At 45.6% G+C, this 20,049-nt stretch overlaps 1 protein-coding gene and 1 pseudogene across 2 annotated transcripts; both read right to left on the minus strand.

The window, feature by feature from the left end:
• Positions 1–4,472: 4,472 nt before the first annotated feature.
• LOC125520970 lies at positions 4,473–5,524 on the minus strand (annotated as a pseudogene).
• On the minus strand, positions 4,473–19,048 carry LOC125520971 (carbonic anhydrase, chloroplastic-like). 2 transcript variants are annotated; one of them, XM_048686011.1, is made up of 6 exons: positions 18,889–19,047; positions 18,720–18,768; positions 16,999–17,255; positions 16,798–16,903; positions 16,503–16,668; positions 4,473–4,727 (listed from the first exon to the last, which is right to left on the minus strand). In XM_048686011.1, exons 1-5 carry the CDS (start codon positions 18,948–18,950, stop codon positions 16,534–16,536), a joined length of 609 nt encoding a protein of 202 aa, XP_048541968.1. In that variant the 5' UTR covers positions 18,951–19,047; the 3' UTR covers positions 4,473–4,727; positions 16,503–16,533. The 2 variants fall into 2 exon arrangements, with proteins under 2 accessions (XP_048541968.1, XP_048541969.1); XM_048686012.1 differs by lacking the exon at positions 4,473–4,727 and having other exon boundaries at positions 16,252–16,668; positions 18,889–19,048.
• Positions 19,049–20,049: the final 1,001 nt, after the last annotated feature.

Raw genomic sequence — 20,049 nt, forward strand, 5'->3', positions numbered from 1 at the left:
AGAATTGCAGGATAACACAGGTAGAAGTCCCTCATTGATTCGGTTTTCCTACCAGAGATGACCCCTAAAAATGTATGAAGACATTGATGTCAAAGGTGGTATATGAAGATATTCACATTGAAGACTATGACAAGAGAAGACATCGCATGAAGCCTATGGAGCTCGAAGACTTTGATCTTTCGTAGTTCTTTTTCTTCTTTGTTGAGTCATAGGAGCCACCGTACTATTAAGTGGGGTCCAAGAGAACCAGTCAGAATGACTGAAGTGATGCTTAACCAAAACCTATGTCTTCGAGTGAAGACTATGAGAGCGAATCTTGTCCAGAGTCGGACAAGTCAGCTTTGCTTGTAGCCCAAGTAAAGTTGTCATGTGAGTTTGAAATCTGACCGTTGGAACACGTGTCAGTTCCTTAGTGACCCAGGGTCATTTCGGACAAATCAGGTCGGGTTGCCTAGTGGCTATAAATAGCCCACCCCCTACAACCATAAACGGTTGGCTGCTCAGAGTTAGAGTACGGCTTTTGTCGTTTGAGAGCAACCCACCTCGAAGCCTTTGAGAGAGAATTCCTTGCGAGGATAAAGCCCTAACCACCCAGAGCCTAAGAGTGTTAGGCATCACTTAAGTCTTCTTGTCTGTGTGATCTGAAGACTTATTACACTTGAGGACTGTGAATCCTCCAGCCGGTTAGGCGTCGCGTTCTGAGCATCCAAGAGACATTGTGGATTGCCGGTGAACGAAGTCTGTGAAGGTTTGGGAGTCTACCTTGAAGACTTACCAGAGTGATTGGGCGAGGTCTGTGTGACCTTAGCTCAAGGGGAATACGGTGAGGACTGGGTGTCCTGAGCTGCGTGTTCAGGACTGGGTGTCCGGGACTGTGTGTCCTCAGGTTTAAATACCTAGCCGCCCTAACCAGACGTACAGTTATCACAGCAACTAGAACTGGTCCAACAAATCATTGTCTTCAACGAGTCACTGGTTTCATCCTTCCCTTCCCTTTACTTACTGTTGCTCCTTGGAAAGTCATTGTATGTTTGCACTATCTTTTGTCTTCACTGAGTGACTGCGTGTTCTGGTTGGCTTCATAACATCTTCCTACCTGATCCTTACTACATTGCTGCTATTACTCATTGTGCTCTCACTCCATTGAATACTTGACTATGGTTTGCCTAGTGTAGTCTACCTTCCGCTGCATGGTAATAGGTTTATTTCTATCGTTTGTCTTCGAAACTTCCACGTTTTGAAGACTTTCATAAAAATTGCCTATTCACCCCCCCCCCTCTAGTCGATATAACACACTTTCACTTTTCCCTCCGGTGAAGAAAGGAAGGGGGTGGCGAATCCTACTGGGACTAGGAGTCCTAGTAGGACTTCCCCTATGGCGTGCCCCTCTTGGCCGGCCACCCCCTCCTCCCCTCCTCCCCTCCTTTATATACAGGGGCGGGGGGCGCCCCAAAGGCACACCGATAGTTCTCTTAGCCATGTGCGGTGCCCCCCTCCACAGTTTACTTCTCCGGTCATAGCGTCGTAGCGCTTAGGTGAAGCCCTGCGCGGATCACATCACTCACCGTCACCACACTGGCATGCTGACAGAACTCTCCCTCGACCCTCTGCTGGATCAAGAGTTCGAGGGACGTCATCGAGCTGAACGTGTGCTGAACTCAGAGGTGCCGTATGTTCGGTACCAAGATCGGTTGGATCGTGAAGACGTTCGACTACATCAACCGTGTTAACCTGACGCTTCCACTTTCGGTCTACGAGGGTACGTGGACACACTCTCCCCCTCTCGTTTCTATGCATCTCCTAGATAGATCTTGCGTGAGCGTAGGAATTTTTTTTGAAATTGCATGCTACGTTACCCAACAAAATTAGCCTAGATACACCATCCGTTTTGAAAATAGGAAAAGAATAGTACCAAACCATTAACGCAAATGAAGTTTCTAGTGGTGTTAGAAATTTGATTATGTTTTTAGAACAAAATAATCTCCTTATTATTTATGTACAAACTCTTGTGTTCATCTAAGAAAACTTAGGGTTGGGCCGTCTAGAACAATAGTTTGTTCCTCATAAAATAGTCTGAAACAGTAGCCAGTGCCACACACACCATAGGGAAAACAAAAGCTTAAGAGCGAAGGTCCGATAGGCAGTTTGTACAACCATTAAAGGTCATTGGGTAACATCAATCTGCGTTCATTAAAGGGCGCTTTATTCTGGATGGGTTCCTTAGTCTGCATGAGATCATCCATGACCTGAAAGTTAGGAATTGCAATGCTGTGGTGCACAAGTTGGATTTTTAGACGGCTTATGATTTGGTTAGTTAGCCCTTTCCGCGTGATGCCCTTTCCGCATGGCCAAGGGATTTTAGGGTGCTTATGTTCACCGAGTTATGCAGCTGGTTTGTGGCGGCCACACTGCGGTTTGTGTGAATGGTTCTATTAGTCCTTATTTCAAAAACGGTCGTGGCCTACGTTAGGTGATCCGATTTCGTCCCTGCTCTTTAACTTTCTGGCTGGTGCTTTTTCTTGTATCTTGAACCAAGCGGCGACGGCTGGATATATCCTTCCTGTCGCATCTCATCTGATTCCCTTTGGTGTGTCCCATTTGCAGTACACTAACGATACTATTATTTTGGTGGAAAATACTGATCGATGCCTAGCTAATTTGAAGTTCCTTCTCCTTTGTTTTGAGGAGATGTCTGACCTTAAGATGAACTTTTCTAAGAGCGAAGTTTTGGTTTTGGGTGCCCCAGCGGAGGAGGCATCCCTCCCTTCACAATTGCTCCCTCAGCTCGTTTCCTTTCAAATACCTTGGGATGCTCATTTCTCCTTATAAATTGTTGTCTAAAATTTTTGCCTTCTCTGTTTATGGACTGCCTGAAGGCACGCATGCTGGTTTTGATAAACATAGGAATGTGCTCTACTGGAATACTGCGGATAATAAGGAAAAATACTGGCTGGTCAAGTGGAGACTCATGTGCAGACCTAAAAGTATGGGGGGTTTGGGGATCCTCAACACTTCTATTACTAAAAAATGTCTCATTTCTCAAATGGTGGTGGAGTATCCTCTCTCCTTGTCCTGACGCATTGTGGCTGCCTATTCTTAAGGCTAAATACTTCCCTACCTCCTCCCCTCTCATGTGCAACTCGACAGGTACCCCGGCGGTGTCTTAGTTTTGGCGCCAACTTCTCACTGTTAGAGATGACTTCAGGCCCTGGTTAAATTTTCTATTGGCAATGGTGCCTCTGTTAGATTTTGGCTTGACTGGTGGGTGGGGAAGGGGCCCCTTGCGGCGGCCTTCCCTGCTCTCTTTTCTTTTTTCATGTCTCCTTCTGCCTCTGTTGCAGAGCTCGCGCCCAGGGAGTGGCACTTTGCTTTCACCGGGCCCTGTCTCCTATATAGTTGGAGGGTTGGCACCGTCTTGTTGCTCTTCTCACTGCACTCTCGGAATCTCGGGATGTGGTCTCTTGGCCACATTCTTCCTCTAGTCGTTTCTCTGTTAATTCCTGCTATCGTGTGTTGCTTTTGGGTTCGGTGGTTAACAAGTTTAAGCCTTTTTGGGAGGCCAGGTGCCGCCTAAGATCCAAAAATTTATGTGGCAGGCCATGCGTGCCCGCTTCCCGGCTGCGGATCAGATTAAGAAATGACATGGGCGGGGCTCGGAGTTGTGTACCCTATGTAGCAACCTTAAAGATATGGACCACATTCTCTTGCAGTGCCCTTTGGTTAAGATCTTTTGGTGCTGCCTTCGTGAGTGGCTGGTTGTGTCTTGGGCCTCAAATAACTTTGCTGAGCTCCGTTCTCTCGCCTCCCCACTGCTGGGCCAAACCATGAGGCTATTCTGGTTCGGTTTCTCTGCCATGTGCTGCACTCTATGGACGACCCGTAACAAGTTTACCATTAAACATGTGCTCCCTAACAAGGCGGTTGACTGTTTGTTCAAATTCTCTATCTTTTTGCATCAGTGGAGGTCTCTGACTAAGGACGGCGACAAGGCGGCTGTGGAGCTTCTTATTTCCCGCGTTCGTTCTTGGCAAGCACTATCCTGGGTGGTGATCGCGCCGGTCCGCAACAGCCGTAGTAGTTGGTGCTCCATGTCGTCGTCCAGCATCTTAGTTAGTCTTTTGGGTATTTGATGTGAGGGTTTGTGGGCCTGCGCACCTGTTTGCCGGTTGTGGCCTCCATCTATACTTGATCGGTGCGTTACTTTTGTTGCGGGTACTATTTGACCTTGTTACTCTGTTGCCTGGTGGCTTTATTAATTTAAAGTCGAGCTGCAACCTTTTCTTTAAAAAAGTCAGTACACCCTTCTCTATCCATGTACGGCTTATACTGTTTAGTCCATATGGGCCTATATATGCGCAGATCACGAAGGGCCATGCGGTCTAGAACGATCATTTGTTCATTGAAGAAAAGTCTGAAACAGCTAGCTAGTGCCACACAACATAGGGAAAGCAAAGCCATAAGAGCACAAGGTAGTAAGAAGGTAAATAATTGATGAAAATATTAATGAAATTGCATCTAATATCTTTTGATCACATGGCGATCAAATTATGCATCCCACAGTAATAATTTTTACAATAATTCCGCCACGGAAGATTTGATCCCTTATTACAGAATTGACATCTAGCCATCCGGCGTTCACTACTGCTGGAAAATAACGAGCAGGTGAATGCTCCATGGCGTTCACAACGATGGATCATCGGTCCCACGGTATATTTGATATGATATATGTACGCATGTATGTATCTGTAGGAGTTGAGCGATGGGAGGAGAGATGAATTTAAAGCGCCCATGTGTCGAACTTGCCGGAGACGAAGTCGTAGTGGCCGCCGACCAGCTTGAGGGTTCCGTTGGCCACAGCCTCCTTGACGAACGGGTAGGTGCTCAGGTTCTGGAGGGACACGTTGACGGCCTCCTGCGGAAACGAGAACGAACGGTTCAGAAACATATCATCTCTTGGTCAACGAGTTAATCAATTCATTCACATGCTAAGTACGAAATGGTAGATGGCCAATGTTGCGAACAGACGAACCTTTTCCAGGACACCGCACTGCTCCTCAAAAGCCATCTCGGAGCACTCGGCCTTCACCTTCTTCCTGGCCTTGTACCCGATCCTGACCCAGTCCTCGACGAAGTGGCTGACAGACACCAACCAAACAGCTTCGGTCAGAAAGAGCAGATGGAAGAAAAGTACATTCAGATTCAACCCGTGTTTTCGTCATCTACAAACTTACAAGGTGTCGTCGGCACTATCCTTGACGTTGAGGAGGGCCTTGATCCCGCCGCAGCGGCTGTGGCCGATCACCACAGATGACCTCGACCTTGAGGGCGCAGACGGCTTGTTCTTGCAGTAGCATGGGACCATGGCGGCGATGTTGCGGATGGTGAAGGCCTCGCCGGGCTCCAGGCCAAGCGTCACCGACGGGCACACGCGCGAGTCGGCGCAAGCGAACACCATGTTTGCACAACATAATTTATTTAGCTGACAACATTTCACAGATTTGTTTGTGATAAGCAGATGCGCTATTCTATTCACGCTTTGACTGTTTTGGCCAGCCGGGTGGAACAAAAGAATAAGCACAATATGCTGATAGCGTGATATGTGGAGTGCACGTTTCTGAGACAGCTTTGTAACAGAGCCTACCACTCTTGACATTCTGTCCGGGGCCCCTTTTTATCCATCCCGGCGGGAGAAAACCGGAAGTAGATAAATTTTGCTTTTGCGACAAACGGAAAAGACAGAAAGGCAAGCATAGAAAGTAGCGGCAAGGTTCTTCCGTCGCTCGCCCAAACCAAAATATCAAATGAACACTTGATGATGACCCTTGACAGTAGACCAAACTAACGACTTGATCATCTATCGGCCATGACTTTTTGCGAGTTATCTAGAATCTTGAATTCGTGACAGGCCCACAGTCTGCAAGTTGCTCCTCGGATTGATAGCACTTCCATGGTAGGGTAGGGCCTGCTTGTTTATGTACGCAGAGCGGCAGGGCCACAGCCATGGCTTTATGCCCTGTTCACGTTTCTTGTGTGGCCGGTGCCAAGATGATGAACCTTCCAAAATGGCCGTCATTATCAAAAGATGTTTATGTTCAAATGTGATAGTGCGGAATGACGGCTACTTTCTAAGAAAAAATAGGAGATGGCTCGGACCTGAAATTGAACACGGTATTATGAAGGGGACCTCAACAACCTAACACGGCATTATCAAGCACGCCAATGGAGAGTCTCAAAGAGAGGGAGAAAATGCCTCTTCTTGTACTAGTACTTACAAGATTCTCAACATCAAGTTATCCAGCAACTGTTACTCCTTTATAACAGGAAAAGCAGGAAAGAAAAGAACCATATTCTTTCTTTGTACCCATCGTCCACAAGACCACAAAGAGAAAAGGACCGTGACATCTCAATAAGCCAAATCATATATCACGACAACACAAGTGGGCGTGGTTACCACAGCATGCATGATCCAATTTCTTGGAGGTGCATGAAAGATGGGGGTCAGTCAGGAAGGGAATCCACAATTATATGTCATAGGAGGATTAACTGTCCGTCTTGGTTGTTGGTTTATCAGCACATATCCTGTTGGAAATATGAACAAATTACTACGAGATTTAATACGAATAAACAAAAGATAAATCATGACTGCAATAGCAGAGATTAAACTAATCATGCGAACTAGCATAGCAGATGAACAGATCACATCTAAGACACATACTAGAAACATGAATTATACCACGATCTCGAACAGGAAGGATAGAATTACATACGGTGCAGCGGGAGCAGCACCGCCGGCATTGACGTTGTCGCCCATGTCGTCGAGGATGAGGTTGCCGAGGTCGTTGGCGAAGTTGTCGCTGCCAGCAGTCACGCGAGTGCGCTCCCCAAAAACCTGATCACCCCTCTCCCGTATAGGATCACGAGAGGCGGGGTTCCGGAGGCCTGATGTCCCTTCTCCCGGTGCATGCCCAAAGGAGGGGTGGAGAAGATTTTCTTGACGGCGCAATGATCTGAAACGGTGGTGCGAAACCATACGAAGTGGGGGCGGCTAGGGTAGACGTCTGCCTGACTATATAGTGCGGGCCGGGTAGGTAGTAGGAGTAAACCCCACGTCCGAGTCGTCACGATCCAAAAGAATCGAAAACGGTTCAGTAATTAACGCGTCCGTTAATTATTGAAGCAGCAAAAATATAGACAACGTGCATAGCTCTGTCCTTGGCTCAATCTCGCAACCCGCGGCGCGTCGTGGCGTGGCATGGCGAGGCGAGCGACGAGGAGGAGCGCGTGTGTAGGTCTCCTCTTCTCATGCTCATACAAGTGGTAGAAGAGCTCACCTTATAAAGAGGTGCATGTCTCTCTCAACTTTCGTGGTGGGACTAAACTCTAGTCTCATTCACTCCACTCACATGTGTGCATGAATGGGTCAAGAGAATTTCAGAATTTTAGTTGGGCTTTAGGCCAAAGGCCTACTAGCAAAATTCCAACAATCCCCCACAAAGTCTCATTGGCACATCTCATCATTTAGTTCCATAGCATTGTTTATATACCAGTGCTTAGTGCAGACTATGAAGTTGAACTTCCACTTAGAGTTTTATGCTACGCTAGATCACAACTTGAATACTGAACTATGCCTTGAACTACAAGTTTTCTGCGAAACTAATTTCACAAAAATTCTTGACTGATACTAGGCTGCCGCAAGGCTTCCCCGCAGGTGGGGCATATACGTCATATTCCGGGGCCTTTCATGAATTTATTAGAGAACACCCAATTCTCACAGACTGCGACGTTAACAATCAAATTCATATAGATGTGTTCCTCAGGAGATGCTCTGCAGGACAACATCTCTGCTTACTCAGATAAGCCACTTGGAACACATTAAGATAAATATCAACCTGCCATGCAGATCAGGAGAGTATTGCATCTTCACGGAGTGGGATAATTAAAATAGGGATACTCTCCTCTCAGCTGACCAACAGCTTGTCTTCTACTTCTACTTCACGGGATCTCCGATCACATAGAGTGGGTTACCACTATGAACAACTCATGCGGTGGATCTCAGACCCATCTCCATCGATGCATTATCTATCACATTACGTGATAGACCCTTTGTGAAGGCATCTGCCAAGTTTTTCGACGTCTGGATATAATCCAACGTAATAACTCTGAAGTTCCTTAGTTTTCTGACAGATTTTAGTCTCCTCTTCACATGCCTTGAGGACTTCATATTGTCCTTAGAACTGTTTATCTTCACGATCACAGTTTGATTATCACAGTTCATCAGGATAGGGGGTATTGGTTTTTCAACCATAAGTAAGTCCATCAAGAGCTCACGAAGCCACTTTGCTTCAACAATGGCAGTGTCTAATGTTGTGAGTTATGCTTCCATAGTTGACCTTGTTAAAATGGCCTGCTTGCAAGACTTTCAGGAAACATCACCACCACCAAGTGTAAAAACATAACCACTTGTGGCCTTAATCTCATCAGCATCAGATATCTAGTTTGAGTCATTATAACCCTCCAGTACCCTTGGATACCCGGTGTAGTGAATCCCATAGCTCGCAGTGTCTTTAAAATAGCGCATAACTCTCTCAAATGCATGCCAATGATCATCTTCCGGTTTTGACACAAACCGACTCAGCTTGCTCACAGCAAAAGAGATGTCAGGCCTCCTGGCACTCGGCAAATACATAAGCGAGCCAATAATCTGAGAATACCTCAGTTGATCTCTAGCAATCCGTCGATTCTTTCGAAGCAACACACTAGCATCATATGGAGTTGGAGAAGGTGTGCAGTCGCTATACCCGAAACGACTCAAGATCTTTTCCACATAGTAAGACTGAAGCAGTGTGACCCACCATTCTCATCTCTCAACAGCTTGATGTTTAAGATAATATCAGCTACTCCTAGATCCTTCATCTCAAAGCAACGAGATAAGAAATCCTTAACCTCCTTGATTAAATCAAGTTTGGTTCCAAAGATCAGTATGTCGTCGACATACAGACAAAGAATAACTCCTTCGCCCCCACCATAGCAATAATACACACACTTGTCACCATCGTTTACTAGAAACCCGGCAGCAGTTAATGTTCTTTCGAACTTCTCATGCCACTCCTTAGGAGCTTGTTTAAGGCCATATAGATACTTTAATAACTTGCACAACTTTCCTTCCTGGCCTGGTACTACAAAACCATCTGGCTGATCCATGTAAATTTCCTCCTTCAACTCTCCGTTGAGAAAAGTCGTCTTAACATCCATTTGATGAACAAGAACATCATGTGAGGCAGCCAGTGATAGTAGCACCCGAATTGTGGTCAGTCTAGCCACGGATGAGTAAGTATCAAAAAAGTCTTCACCTTCTTTCTGGGTATAACTCTTAGCCACAAGCCGTGCCTTGTACTTTTCAATCGTACCATGAGGTCTAAGCTTCTTCTTGAACACCCACTTACATCCTACAAGTTTGCACCCATAAGGACGGTCAGTGATCTCCCAGGTTCTGTTAGCTAAGATGGAATTCATTTCGCTACGAACAGTTTCTTTCCAGTAGTCAGCATCAGAAGATGCATAGGTTTCTGAAATAATCCTGGGTGTGTCATCCACAAGGTACACAGTGAAATCATCACCAAAAGACTTTGCAGTCCTCTGTCTCTTACTCCTCACAGGAGTTCCATTGTCACCCTCAATAGGATTCTCAATGTGTTCCATCGCAATGGTGGGTTCGGGAATTACAGCAAATTCCTCACTAGATGGAGTAGGTATCTCCTGATTTGATGAACTCGACATATCCTTCATAGGAAATATGTCCTCAAAGAAAGTCACATCATTCGACTCCATAATCGTACCAACATGCATGTCGGATACCTCGGATTTTATTATCAAAAATCTATAGCCAATGCTATGAAAAGCATAGCCCGGAAGAACACAATCCACGGTTTTTGGTCCAATCTTTTGTTTCTTGGGAATTGGTATATTGACTTTCGCCAAACAACCCCAAGTACGTAGGTAAGAGAGCTTCAATCTTTTCCTTTCCCATTCCTCAAATGGAGTCATGGTCTTATGATTTGTGGGAACTCGGTTTAGGACATGACATGCAGTCATTAGCACCTCCCCCCCCCATTCCTTGGAGAGACCCGACGTGTCTAACATGGTGTTAACCATATCAGTTAGAGTTTGGTTCTTTCTTTCGGCTACCCCATTTTTACTGAGGTGAGTAGGGAGGCGTCCTCTCATGGATTATACCATGTTCCACACAAAAACCTTGTTCAAGGATTCATCCGATTAACCAGTTAACTTGCCGATTAATCCCTACTCATAGGATCATCGAGTAGCCGATAAACCGAAAAATCATCCGATTAATTGATTAAATGCCCGATTAACTTGCCGATTACCCGATTAATCCCCTACTCGCTAACCAACCGAGCAGCTACCAGTTAACGATTTCCTCAACAATGCACAAAACAGATCAAATTCATTGGAAAAATACTCTCCACCACGATCGGACCTAAGCCGTTTAATTTTTTGATCAAGTTGGTTCTCTGCCTCAGCTTTATAGTTTTTGAAGAAAGCTAAAGCCTCATCTTTCGATTTCATAAGATACACATAACAATATCTAGTGGAGTCATCAATCAACGTCATGAAGTATCTCTTTCCATTTTTTGTCAACACGCCATTCATCTCACAAAGATCAGAATGTATAACCTCTAGTGGCGCCAAGTCTCTTGCCTCTGCAGTCTTATGGAACTTGCGAGGTTGCTTAGCTTGCACACATACTTGGCACTTGGAGCCTTTGATAGTAGAGATTTCCGGAATTAAATTCATATTGGCTAGCCGTGTCATGCAACCAAAGTTAATGTGAAAAAATCGTGAATGCCAAATATCATACTCATTATTGTGGCAAACATTATTAATAACTTTAGTACAAACATCTAACAAGGACAGGCGGAACAAGCCTCCGCTCTCATAGCCTTTTCCAACAAAGTGTCCATACTTAGAAATTACAACTTTATTGGACTCGAAAACCAACTTAAAACCATCTCGACATAAACGGGAACCGCTAACGAGATTTTTATTGATGGACGACACATGATGAACGTTCTTCAGACGCACGGTCTTCCCCGAAATAAACTTCAGATCAACCGTACACCTCAAACAATGGCAAGTGACCTGTTTCCCATCAGCACGGGAGAAGTCGCTGTGGCCTAGTAAGAAGAAAACATGGAGGCGTCAGCACAAACATGTACATTGGCACCGGTGTCAATTAACCAATCAGGGGATTGAAATACTGAAAGGATGGTAGGAAAAATACCGTACCCTGATTCCTTCGTAACAGTATCACCGATGAAAACATTAGCAGACTTGCCGCTCTTCTCATGTTCACGCTCCTCAAAGCGGTTAGGACATTTCGTAGCCCAGTGATTAGGTCACCACAGACATGGCAAAGTCCCTTCCCCTTCTTATGGGAATTCTTCTTAAAGTTGGTAGAATGTGATGGCTTGTTCTTTGCATCAAACTTGCCTTTACCCTGAGTTTTTTTTGTTATTTTTGAACTTGTTGGGCTAGAAGTTTTTCTTTTTGTACCATGTGGGCACTAGAAGCTCCCTCAGCAAATCAAGCACGTGTATCTTTTACTCTCGCCTTCTTTTCAATATCAAGAGTACTAATGAGATCCACAACGAAAAACTCCTGTCTCTTGTGTTTCAGGGAAGTAGCAAAATTGTTCCACGAAGGTGGAAGCTTGGCAATGATGCCTCCGGCAACAAATTTGTCCGACAACACACACTTGAAGTACTCAAGTTCTTTTGTGAGCGACTGTATCTCATGAGCCTGCTATACAACAAAGCTCTCATCAGTCATCTTGTAGTCATAGAATTGCTCCATGACGTACAACTCGCTGCCGGCGTCCGAGGCACCAAACTTGGCCTCGGGGGCAGCCCACATGTCCTTGCCGTTGTCAAACGACATATAGGAATCCACAATGGAGTCATCAAGAACACTCAGAAGAGCGCCTTTAAAGAGAGTATCGATCTTCTCAAAAGCTTCTAGCTGTGTTGGATTAAGATCACCCTCGGGCTTGCCCTTAGTGGCGTCATAGCCGCACATGGTCTGAAACCAGTAGACTGCTCTCGTGCGCCACCTCCATATTGCACTCCCTTAAAGGCAGGCGGCTTCAAATGCGTAGCAAAACCACTCGGAGTAAATTGCCTATAATCAAGTTTTTGAATTGTTGAAAATATGAGAAAATTACTACGAGATTTAATCCGAATAAATAAAAGATAAATCATGACTGCAATAGCACAGATTAAACTAATTATGTGAACTAGCATAGTAGATGAACAAATCACATTAGGGCACATACTAGAAACATGAATTGTACCACGATCTTGAACAGTAAGGATAGAATCACATACGGTGCAGCGGGAGCAGCACCGCCGGCGTTGACGTTGTCGCCCATGTCGTCGAGGATGAGGTTGCCGAGGTTGGGGAAGAAATCGTCGTTGGCGAAGTCGTCGCTGCCAGCAATCGCGCGAGTGCGCTCCCCAAAAACCTGATCGCCCCTCTCCCGTACAGGATCACGAGAGGCGGAGTTCCGGAGGCCTGTTGTCCCTTCTTCCAGTGCACACCGAAAGAAGGGATGGAGAAGACTTGCTTGGCGGCGCAATGATCTGGAACGGTGGTGCGAAACCATACTAAGTGGCAGCGGCTAGGGTAGGCGTCTGCCTAACTATATAGACAATGTGCATAGCTCTGTCATCAGCTCGGCTCAATCCCGCGTCGCGTCGAGGCGAGGCGTGGCGAGGCGAGCGAGGAGGAGGAGCGCGCGTGTAGGTCTCCTTTTCTCATGATCATACAAGTGATAGAAGAGCTCACCTTATAAAGAGGTGCAACTCTCTCTAAACTTTCATGGTGGGACTAAACTCTAGTCTCACTCACTCCAGTCACATATGTGCATGAATGGGCTAAGAAAGTTTCAGAATATTAGTTGGGCTTTGGACCAAAGGCCTACTAGCAAAATTCCAACATATCCTAGTACAAGTGGCCGGCAATGGCCCATTCAATTAGGACAAAGCAGCCTTTTCCATTTCTACAAAGTACTAAACGGGCTAAATTAACACATAAACAAAGCACGAAACATTGAGCACCCAGACTACACAAACACAACACTAACAATAAACAGATACTTATAGAACTACTAAATGCGCACGTGCAGCGCACGTTGATATTTAGGCAATATATTAATTGCACGCGGATATTAGGTATGATATTATTTGTGTGTTAATTCTGTGATTAGTGCAATATTTGGTACAATATTAATTGCACGTCAAACACGTTGAACGCTCACCATTGGAGTACTCTACATCGTTGGATTCACCTAGTTTGATGGCCGAGATCAGTTGGATCTGCCCCTTTGGGTCTTTTTATATTGGTATAGATAAACTGATAACACTAAAGACTATAATTTCTCCTACTAATTCTGACGGAAACAGCAAGACTCTGCTATGTATTTTTATTGATTTTTAAATAATAATAGAAAGCCCAAAAGATAGCAAACAGCAAGCAAAAAGAAATAAAGAATACAAACAAGAAAATTACAACAACACTGCTCAGTAGAGGCTAACATATACAGATGTATATATATATAGTTGAGTTGGTCATCTGAAAGACTGCACCTAGTGAGGCAGAGGCACAAAGGGCTTCGTCTTGGCCCTATGTGTCAGAAGCTTGAGTTCTTCCTTTACTCGCCACCTCCAGGCATAAAGGCTAGGGGGCACGTTGTTGAAAACAAAGTCATTCCTAGTGTTTCATATAGCCCAAGCCACATGAATAATAATATACATAGCAAATGGTAGATGTAGATGCTCTTTGAGCTTGGTAACCTGTGCTTGAATATCAGAAGTAATTGGACTCCAGCTTGGGAAAATATAGGTCCAACACATATGAGCAAACCTGCAATAGTAAAACAAGGTGACCTCTGGTTTCCAAAGTGAAGTCATTACACATGGGACATGTGTAATCATCAACAAAGAATTTTTTTTCTTTGTAAAAGTTCTCTGGAATTGAGCTGGGTCATCAGGAGGAGCCAAAAGAAATTTTAATGCTTGAGTTGGCTACATGCTTTCCAAAGAGACTAGATAGCAGGAATTGTCTGATGGGATTTCTTATTCTTCTTCTTCAGCCATTACAACATGTAGTACACTAATCTTCCTCTTCATCCTAGGACATAATTTTCGGAGGGGCCTAACACCAGGTCGATTCCTATATACCGAAAAAGACTTTCGCCCCGCTTTATAAATAAAGCAAACCGCCAAGAGTACACATACACGGACTAGTTCAGTACACACACACCCGAGAGACATAACAACAATACAAAGGTTCTGCTGAGGGCACAACTCAACAAGCCCAAAACACAAAAAGAAAAGGCGGCCGCAGCCGGCGACGACGACAAAGTCCAACATCTAATCAGGCTCTGGAGGAGGCATCGGCGATAAGCGGGCGGCCATCGAGCGGAGGTCGGCGATGAAGGCGACCCGATCCTGAGGGCGGCTAAGCGGCCGTCAGAGCTGCAAGAAACCAGACAATTTGAAGAGAGCGTCAGTGGCACGTCGGAGAGGGATGCACTGAATCACAAGCCTATTGCAGATGGTCCAGAGGGTCCACGCAAGTGTGCCAATCTCGAGCCACCTAATGTGGCAAGAGGGCAGAGGGTCCACGCACGCACGCACGCACGCACACACACACACCCTATATATATATATATATATATAGGGTCGCGCTATTCGTCACCCTAGGTGAGGAATAGTTATTCTTCACCCCCTCTATTTTATCATCAATGCAACGTATTTTTACGTTTCGTAAATTTTATCTTATTTCATATATAAGAAAAGAACGTAAGAAAATATGTACTCGTCGTAAAAAATATTTTATATTACGTAAAATTATGAATGTAAAAACAATGTACGAATGTAAAATTACGTAAGAAAATATTTTATATATATAGGGTCTTTCAACCAAGATCCAACTCATGCAATGTAACCAAATAAACCTTAGATAGGTAAGAATACAAATTGCCTTCCAAAGGATATAACAAAAGCAAGTGGCGTCCATCCTTGCCCAGATGGTTGTTTGTGGGATAACGAGCTAACTTCGTCTACGTTTGTGTGTCTTCAGGTTGGATTCTTCAAATCTACGTTACTCTTCATCGGCGGAGGCTGTTCTGGTGCGCTGGTTTTATGGGGACTTAGCACGACGACTTCCCAACTGTCTAGCACAAGTTGTGCCCGACTCCGACGATGGACGGCGATGACGGCGGCGCACCTTCGGCTCGCTCAGTGCTTGTAATCGTCGTTAGGTGGTCTATGAATCTGGATGTAATGTTAATATTTTTGGTGTTTGTTATACTGCCATGATTAAAAATGAATAGATCAAAAGTTTTCCCATAAAAAAATTATTTTATAATCTTGGTCAAACATAGAAATGTTTGACTTTCTAAAGAAAAAAATGCACCTTACATTTTGGGACAGATAGAATAGTAAATATCGCCAATTTCAAACTTTTTCGTGCCTTCGAGCTGAGCTCTTGGTGAAAAACAAGGCCCGAACCTAGCCTGCACACTGAGCTTTCGGGTCTAGGTATTCATGGCTAGGTTTATTCTCAACAGATCAATCAAGGCGGGAGTAGGGCTATTACCAGCGACTAGGGGGGAACCTAGGTAAATCATTTTCTGCGAGCCCTGGTATGTCACATGACTACCTAAATCCCATAGAACTACCACCAGCTGTGAGGCACCAATGAAATTTGCCAAGACACGCCATCCCTTTTGAAAAAAAAAAACAGAATAGTTCCAACACATAATGCAAAACACCGCCCATCATTTTTCAATGTCGATCGATGTCATTAGTCAAGCAAGACCACAAAGCTTCCAGTCGGTTTACAGCAGTGTTAGCAATTTTGATTATGATTTTCGAGCAACTCTTGTGTACATCTAAGAATGACAGTTTCAAACAGTAGCCAGTGCCACACACCATAGGGAAGACAAAAGCTTAAGAGTGAAGGACTGATAGGTAGTCCGTACTACCATATCAATGTACCGTTTATACTATATAGGCCTGTGCATGCACAGATGGGAAGGTCCATGCGGTCCAAAACGATCATTCGTCGAAGATAAGTCTGAAACAGCTAAGTTTTTTTTTTTGCGGGAAGAAACAGCTAAGCTAGTGCGACACAACATAGGGAAAACTAAAACATAAGAGCAGAAGGTAATAAGAAGGTAAACACTTGATGAAGATATTAATGAAATTGCATCTGATGTCTTTTGATCACATGGAGATCAAATTATGCATCACATAGTAATAATTTTTACAATAGTTCCGCGTCGACAGATTTGATCCCTTATTACAAAATTGACATCTGGCCATCCAGCGTTCACTACTGCTGGAAAATAACGAGCAGGTGCATGCTCCATGGCGTTCACATCGATGGATCGGTCCCACGGTATATTTGATATGATATATGTAGGAGATGAGCGATGGGTTGCGAGATTATTTACAGCGCCCATGTGTCGAACTTGCCGGAGACAAAGTCGTAGTGGCCGCCGACCAGCTTGAGGGTTCCGTTGGCCACAGCCTCCTTGACGAACGGGTAGGTGCTCAGATTCTGGAGGGACACGTTGACGGCCTCCTGCAGAAACGAGAACGAACGTTTCAGAAACATATCATCTCTTTGTCAACAAGTTAATCAACTCATTCACATCTACAATTGTGGAAGCAACGAGAAATGGTAGATGGCAAATGGTGCGAAAGAGCGAACCTTTTCCAAGACGCCGCACTGCTCCTCGGGAGACATTTCTGAGCACTCATCCTTGACCTTCTTCCTGGCTGGGAACCCGATCCTCACCCAGTCCTCGACGAAGTGGCTGATAGACACCAACCGAGCAGCTCCAGTCAGAAAGAGATAACCAAATAAAGGTTCATTCAGATTTGAGCCTGTGTTTCACTCTTACGAACTTACAAGGTGTCGTCGGCGCCATCCTTGAGGTTGAGCAGGGCCTTGATCCCGCCACAGCGGCTGTGGCCGATCACCACGATGACCTCAACCTTGAGGGCGCAGACGGCGTACTCGATGGCCGACCCGACACCAGTGTGCTTGTTCTTGCAGTAGCACGGGACCATGGCAGCGATGTTGCGGACCGTGAAGGCCTCGCCAGGCTCCAGACCCAGGGTCACGGACGGGCACACGCGTGAGTCAGCGCACGCGAACACCATGTACTGCACAACCGAATCCTTTTAGTTGACAACATTTCATAGTTTATTTTATTTTACTCAATATTTCAGTTACTTTTTTCTAGAAAAGACACCAAAATATGAGAACATTTCACAGTTTCTGCTGATAAGCAGATACGCTATTCTATTATGGCTTAGCCGCATTAGCCAGCAGGGAGAAGCAAACAAGCACATATGCTGATGCCGAAATGGCGTGTAGGTGGAGTGCACGTTTATGAAACAGCACTGCCACTTTTGACAATACTGTGCCTGACGGCTTTTTATTCGGTCCGGCGGGAGAAAACCAGAAATAAATTTTGCTTTTGCAACATGGACCTGAAGAGTAGAGGATAGACAGACGCACGGGAAACAGAAAGGCAGGCAAAGCATGTAGCGGCAAGGTTCTTCCGTCGCTCGACCACAGCACCAAACTACCGAATAAAGACTTGATTATGACCCATGACAGCAGACCCGACGGACGATTGATCATCTGTCAGCCATGCCTTTCTGTGAGTTATCAAGAATGGAAGACAGGACCACCACTGTCTACAAGTTCTCCTCAGATTGATAGCACTTCCTTGGAAGGGTAGGGCCTGGTTAATTATGTACGCAGAGCAGCAGGGCCACAGCCATGGATGGCTTTTTGCCCTGTTCACGGTTCTTGTCTGTGCGGTCTGACGCGGCCGGCCGGTGCCAAGATGATGAAGGTTCCAAAGTGAACATCATAAAAAAAATTATGTTCATATGTGATAGCGCAGAGCGGCGGCTATTTTCTAGGAAGAAAATAAGAGACGAGGGACCGGAAATTCAACACGGCGGTTGCTGGTCCAATTTTTATCAAGGGGAACGTCAACAACCCACCATGGCATTAGCAAGCATGCCAGTTGAGAATCTCAGAGAGGGGGAGAAATTGTACTACTTGCAAGATTCTTAAGGAATAAGTTATCCTAGCTAGCAGCTATTCCTCCTTTATAACAGGAAAAGGAGGGAGGAAAGAAAAGAACCATATTCCTTATATCCATTGTCCACAAGACACAAACACACAAAGAGATAAGGACGGTGACATCTCAATAAGCCAAATCATATATCATGACAATACCCGTGGGTGTCGTTAGCTAGCACAGCATGTCAGCATGCATGATCCAATTTCTTGGAGGTTCATGACCGGTGGGCGTTAAGTAGGAAGTTGATTCCAAGATTGTATTGCATCATAGGATTCTCCCTCTTGCTAGTTGGTTTCACAGTACGTATCCTAGTATCAAGTGGCCGGCAATGGCGCGTTCAATTAGGACAAAACAGCCGTTTCCATTTCTTAATTTAATATACTTTGACCGTGACAGGGAATGCTATGGGCACCCGATCCCAAACCCGCGGCGGACTTTGTCCACGATCGGACGCCGAACGGCGGAACAAGCAACCAAGAGTTCGTTGCCAGCAAGAGAGAATCAGAGTGTGTGTATGTGTGCATACCTTGGGTGACTGGTGGGCCTTGAGGGGCTCGAAGAGATCCGGCTTCTGGCTGCCATGGCGAGAGAATAACCAGGTTAAGAAAGCAGAACTGGATAATCTCAAGAAAATCGAACCAGATCATGATCGACGAGGAGGATTTCGTCCTGTTTGAGGAAAGATGGGAACTTACTCGTAGACCTCGGTCTTGAACTTCTCGAAGCCGGTCTTGAGGCGCTCCACGGCGGGGTCCATCTCGAGCAGGGAGGGTGGGGGAGGATGTGAGGAAGATAGAGAAGGAACTTGCTGGAGGGTGGGGGAGGATGTTGGGTGGGATTCTGAAATCTGGAGGAGGGAGGCCCCAGTTATATAGCGGGGGGGGGGGGGGGGGGGAGGGGAGGCATAGGGGCAGCCGCCGCTGATCGTCCCCTCGTCTCCGCTAGCGTCTCCCCGGATTAGTAGCGGTCAAACAAAGATGACGACACGTGAAAGGAGTGGGGCTGCAGATGGTTTCTTGGCCCGATCGCCGTTTCTGATTTCTCTTTTAGTTAGTAGCACTCCTGTTTGATCGGATTATATTAAGCACGCCCGTGGATTGATGGCGACCGGACCTTTCTTTGGAGGTGAGAAGACGGTGGAGAATTGGGGGCAGCGGAAGGTGAGGTGGAGGCCGGCTCATGTCGCTATTCTTGGGCTGCTGCTGCTTCTTGTTCTACTACTTTTTTTTTTTTTTGAGAAACTCTTTTGGGCTGCTGCCGCGTCCACTCCCAAGCGCGTAGGGGAAAGGAGAGAGGTGCCAGAATAGGCAAAGGTGTGGCCATGTGGGCAGGGCTTGTGATTTCGGAAATTTTGAGATGCACCCTCCTACGTAATTTAATCCTAGCCGTCGATCATCTGAGGGTAACTTCGACACTGCAAAAAATATAGACAAGCAGTAAGATTTTTTTTATCCTCACGAAAATACAAAGCTAAACACTCTAAGATTGATTAGTATAACATTAAATGCTGTCAAAAATATATATTAGTATAACATTAATTAGATTTTGGATGACGATAACTGCCACATGTGTGAGCGTTAAGGGGTCTGCCCACACGTCTTGTGTGGTGTCTAAGAGGACCAGCCCACACGCCTTCGTGTGGGCAAAACAACTAGCGTCCACACGTCTTTTTTTTTCCTTGCGGTCCCTCTCACACGCCTACGTGTGGGCAAAATGCATAATGCCCACACGACCTCTCAGCCACCTACCTCACGGCCTCGCACGCCCCGCGTGACAGTCACCACGCGTCCCTGCAATTGCCATGGTCCGGACCCTCTTCAATGTCCGTTTAACTGCAGTTGCCATGTCGCTGAACT

The sequence above is a fragment of the Triticum urartu genome, chromosome 7, assembly GCF_003073215.2.
Source record: "Triticum urartu cultivar G1812 chromosome 7, Tu2.1, whole genome shotgun sequence".
NCBI lineage: Eukaryota > Viridiplantae > Streptophyta > Magnoliopsida > Poales > Poaceae > Triticum > Triticum urartu.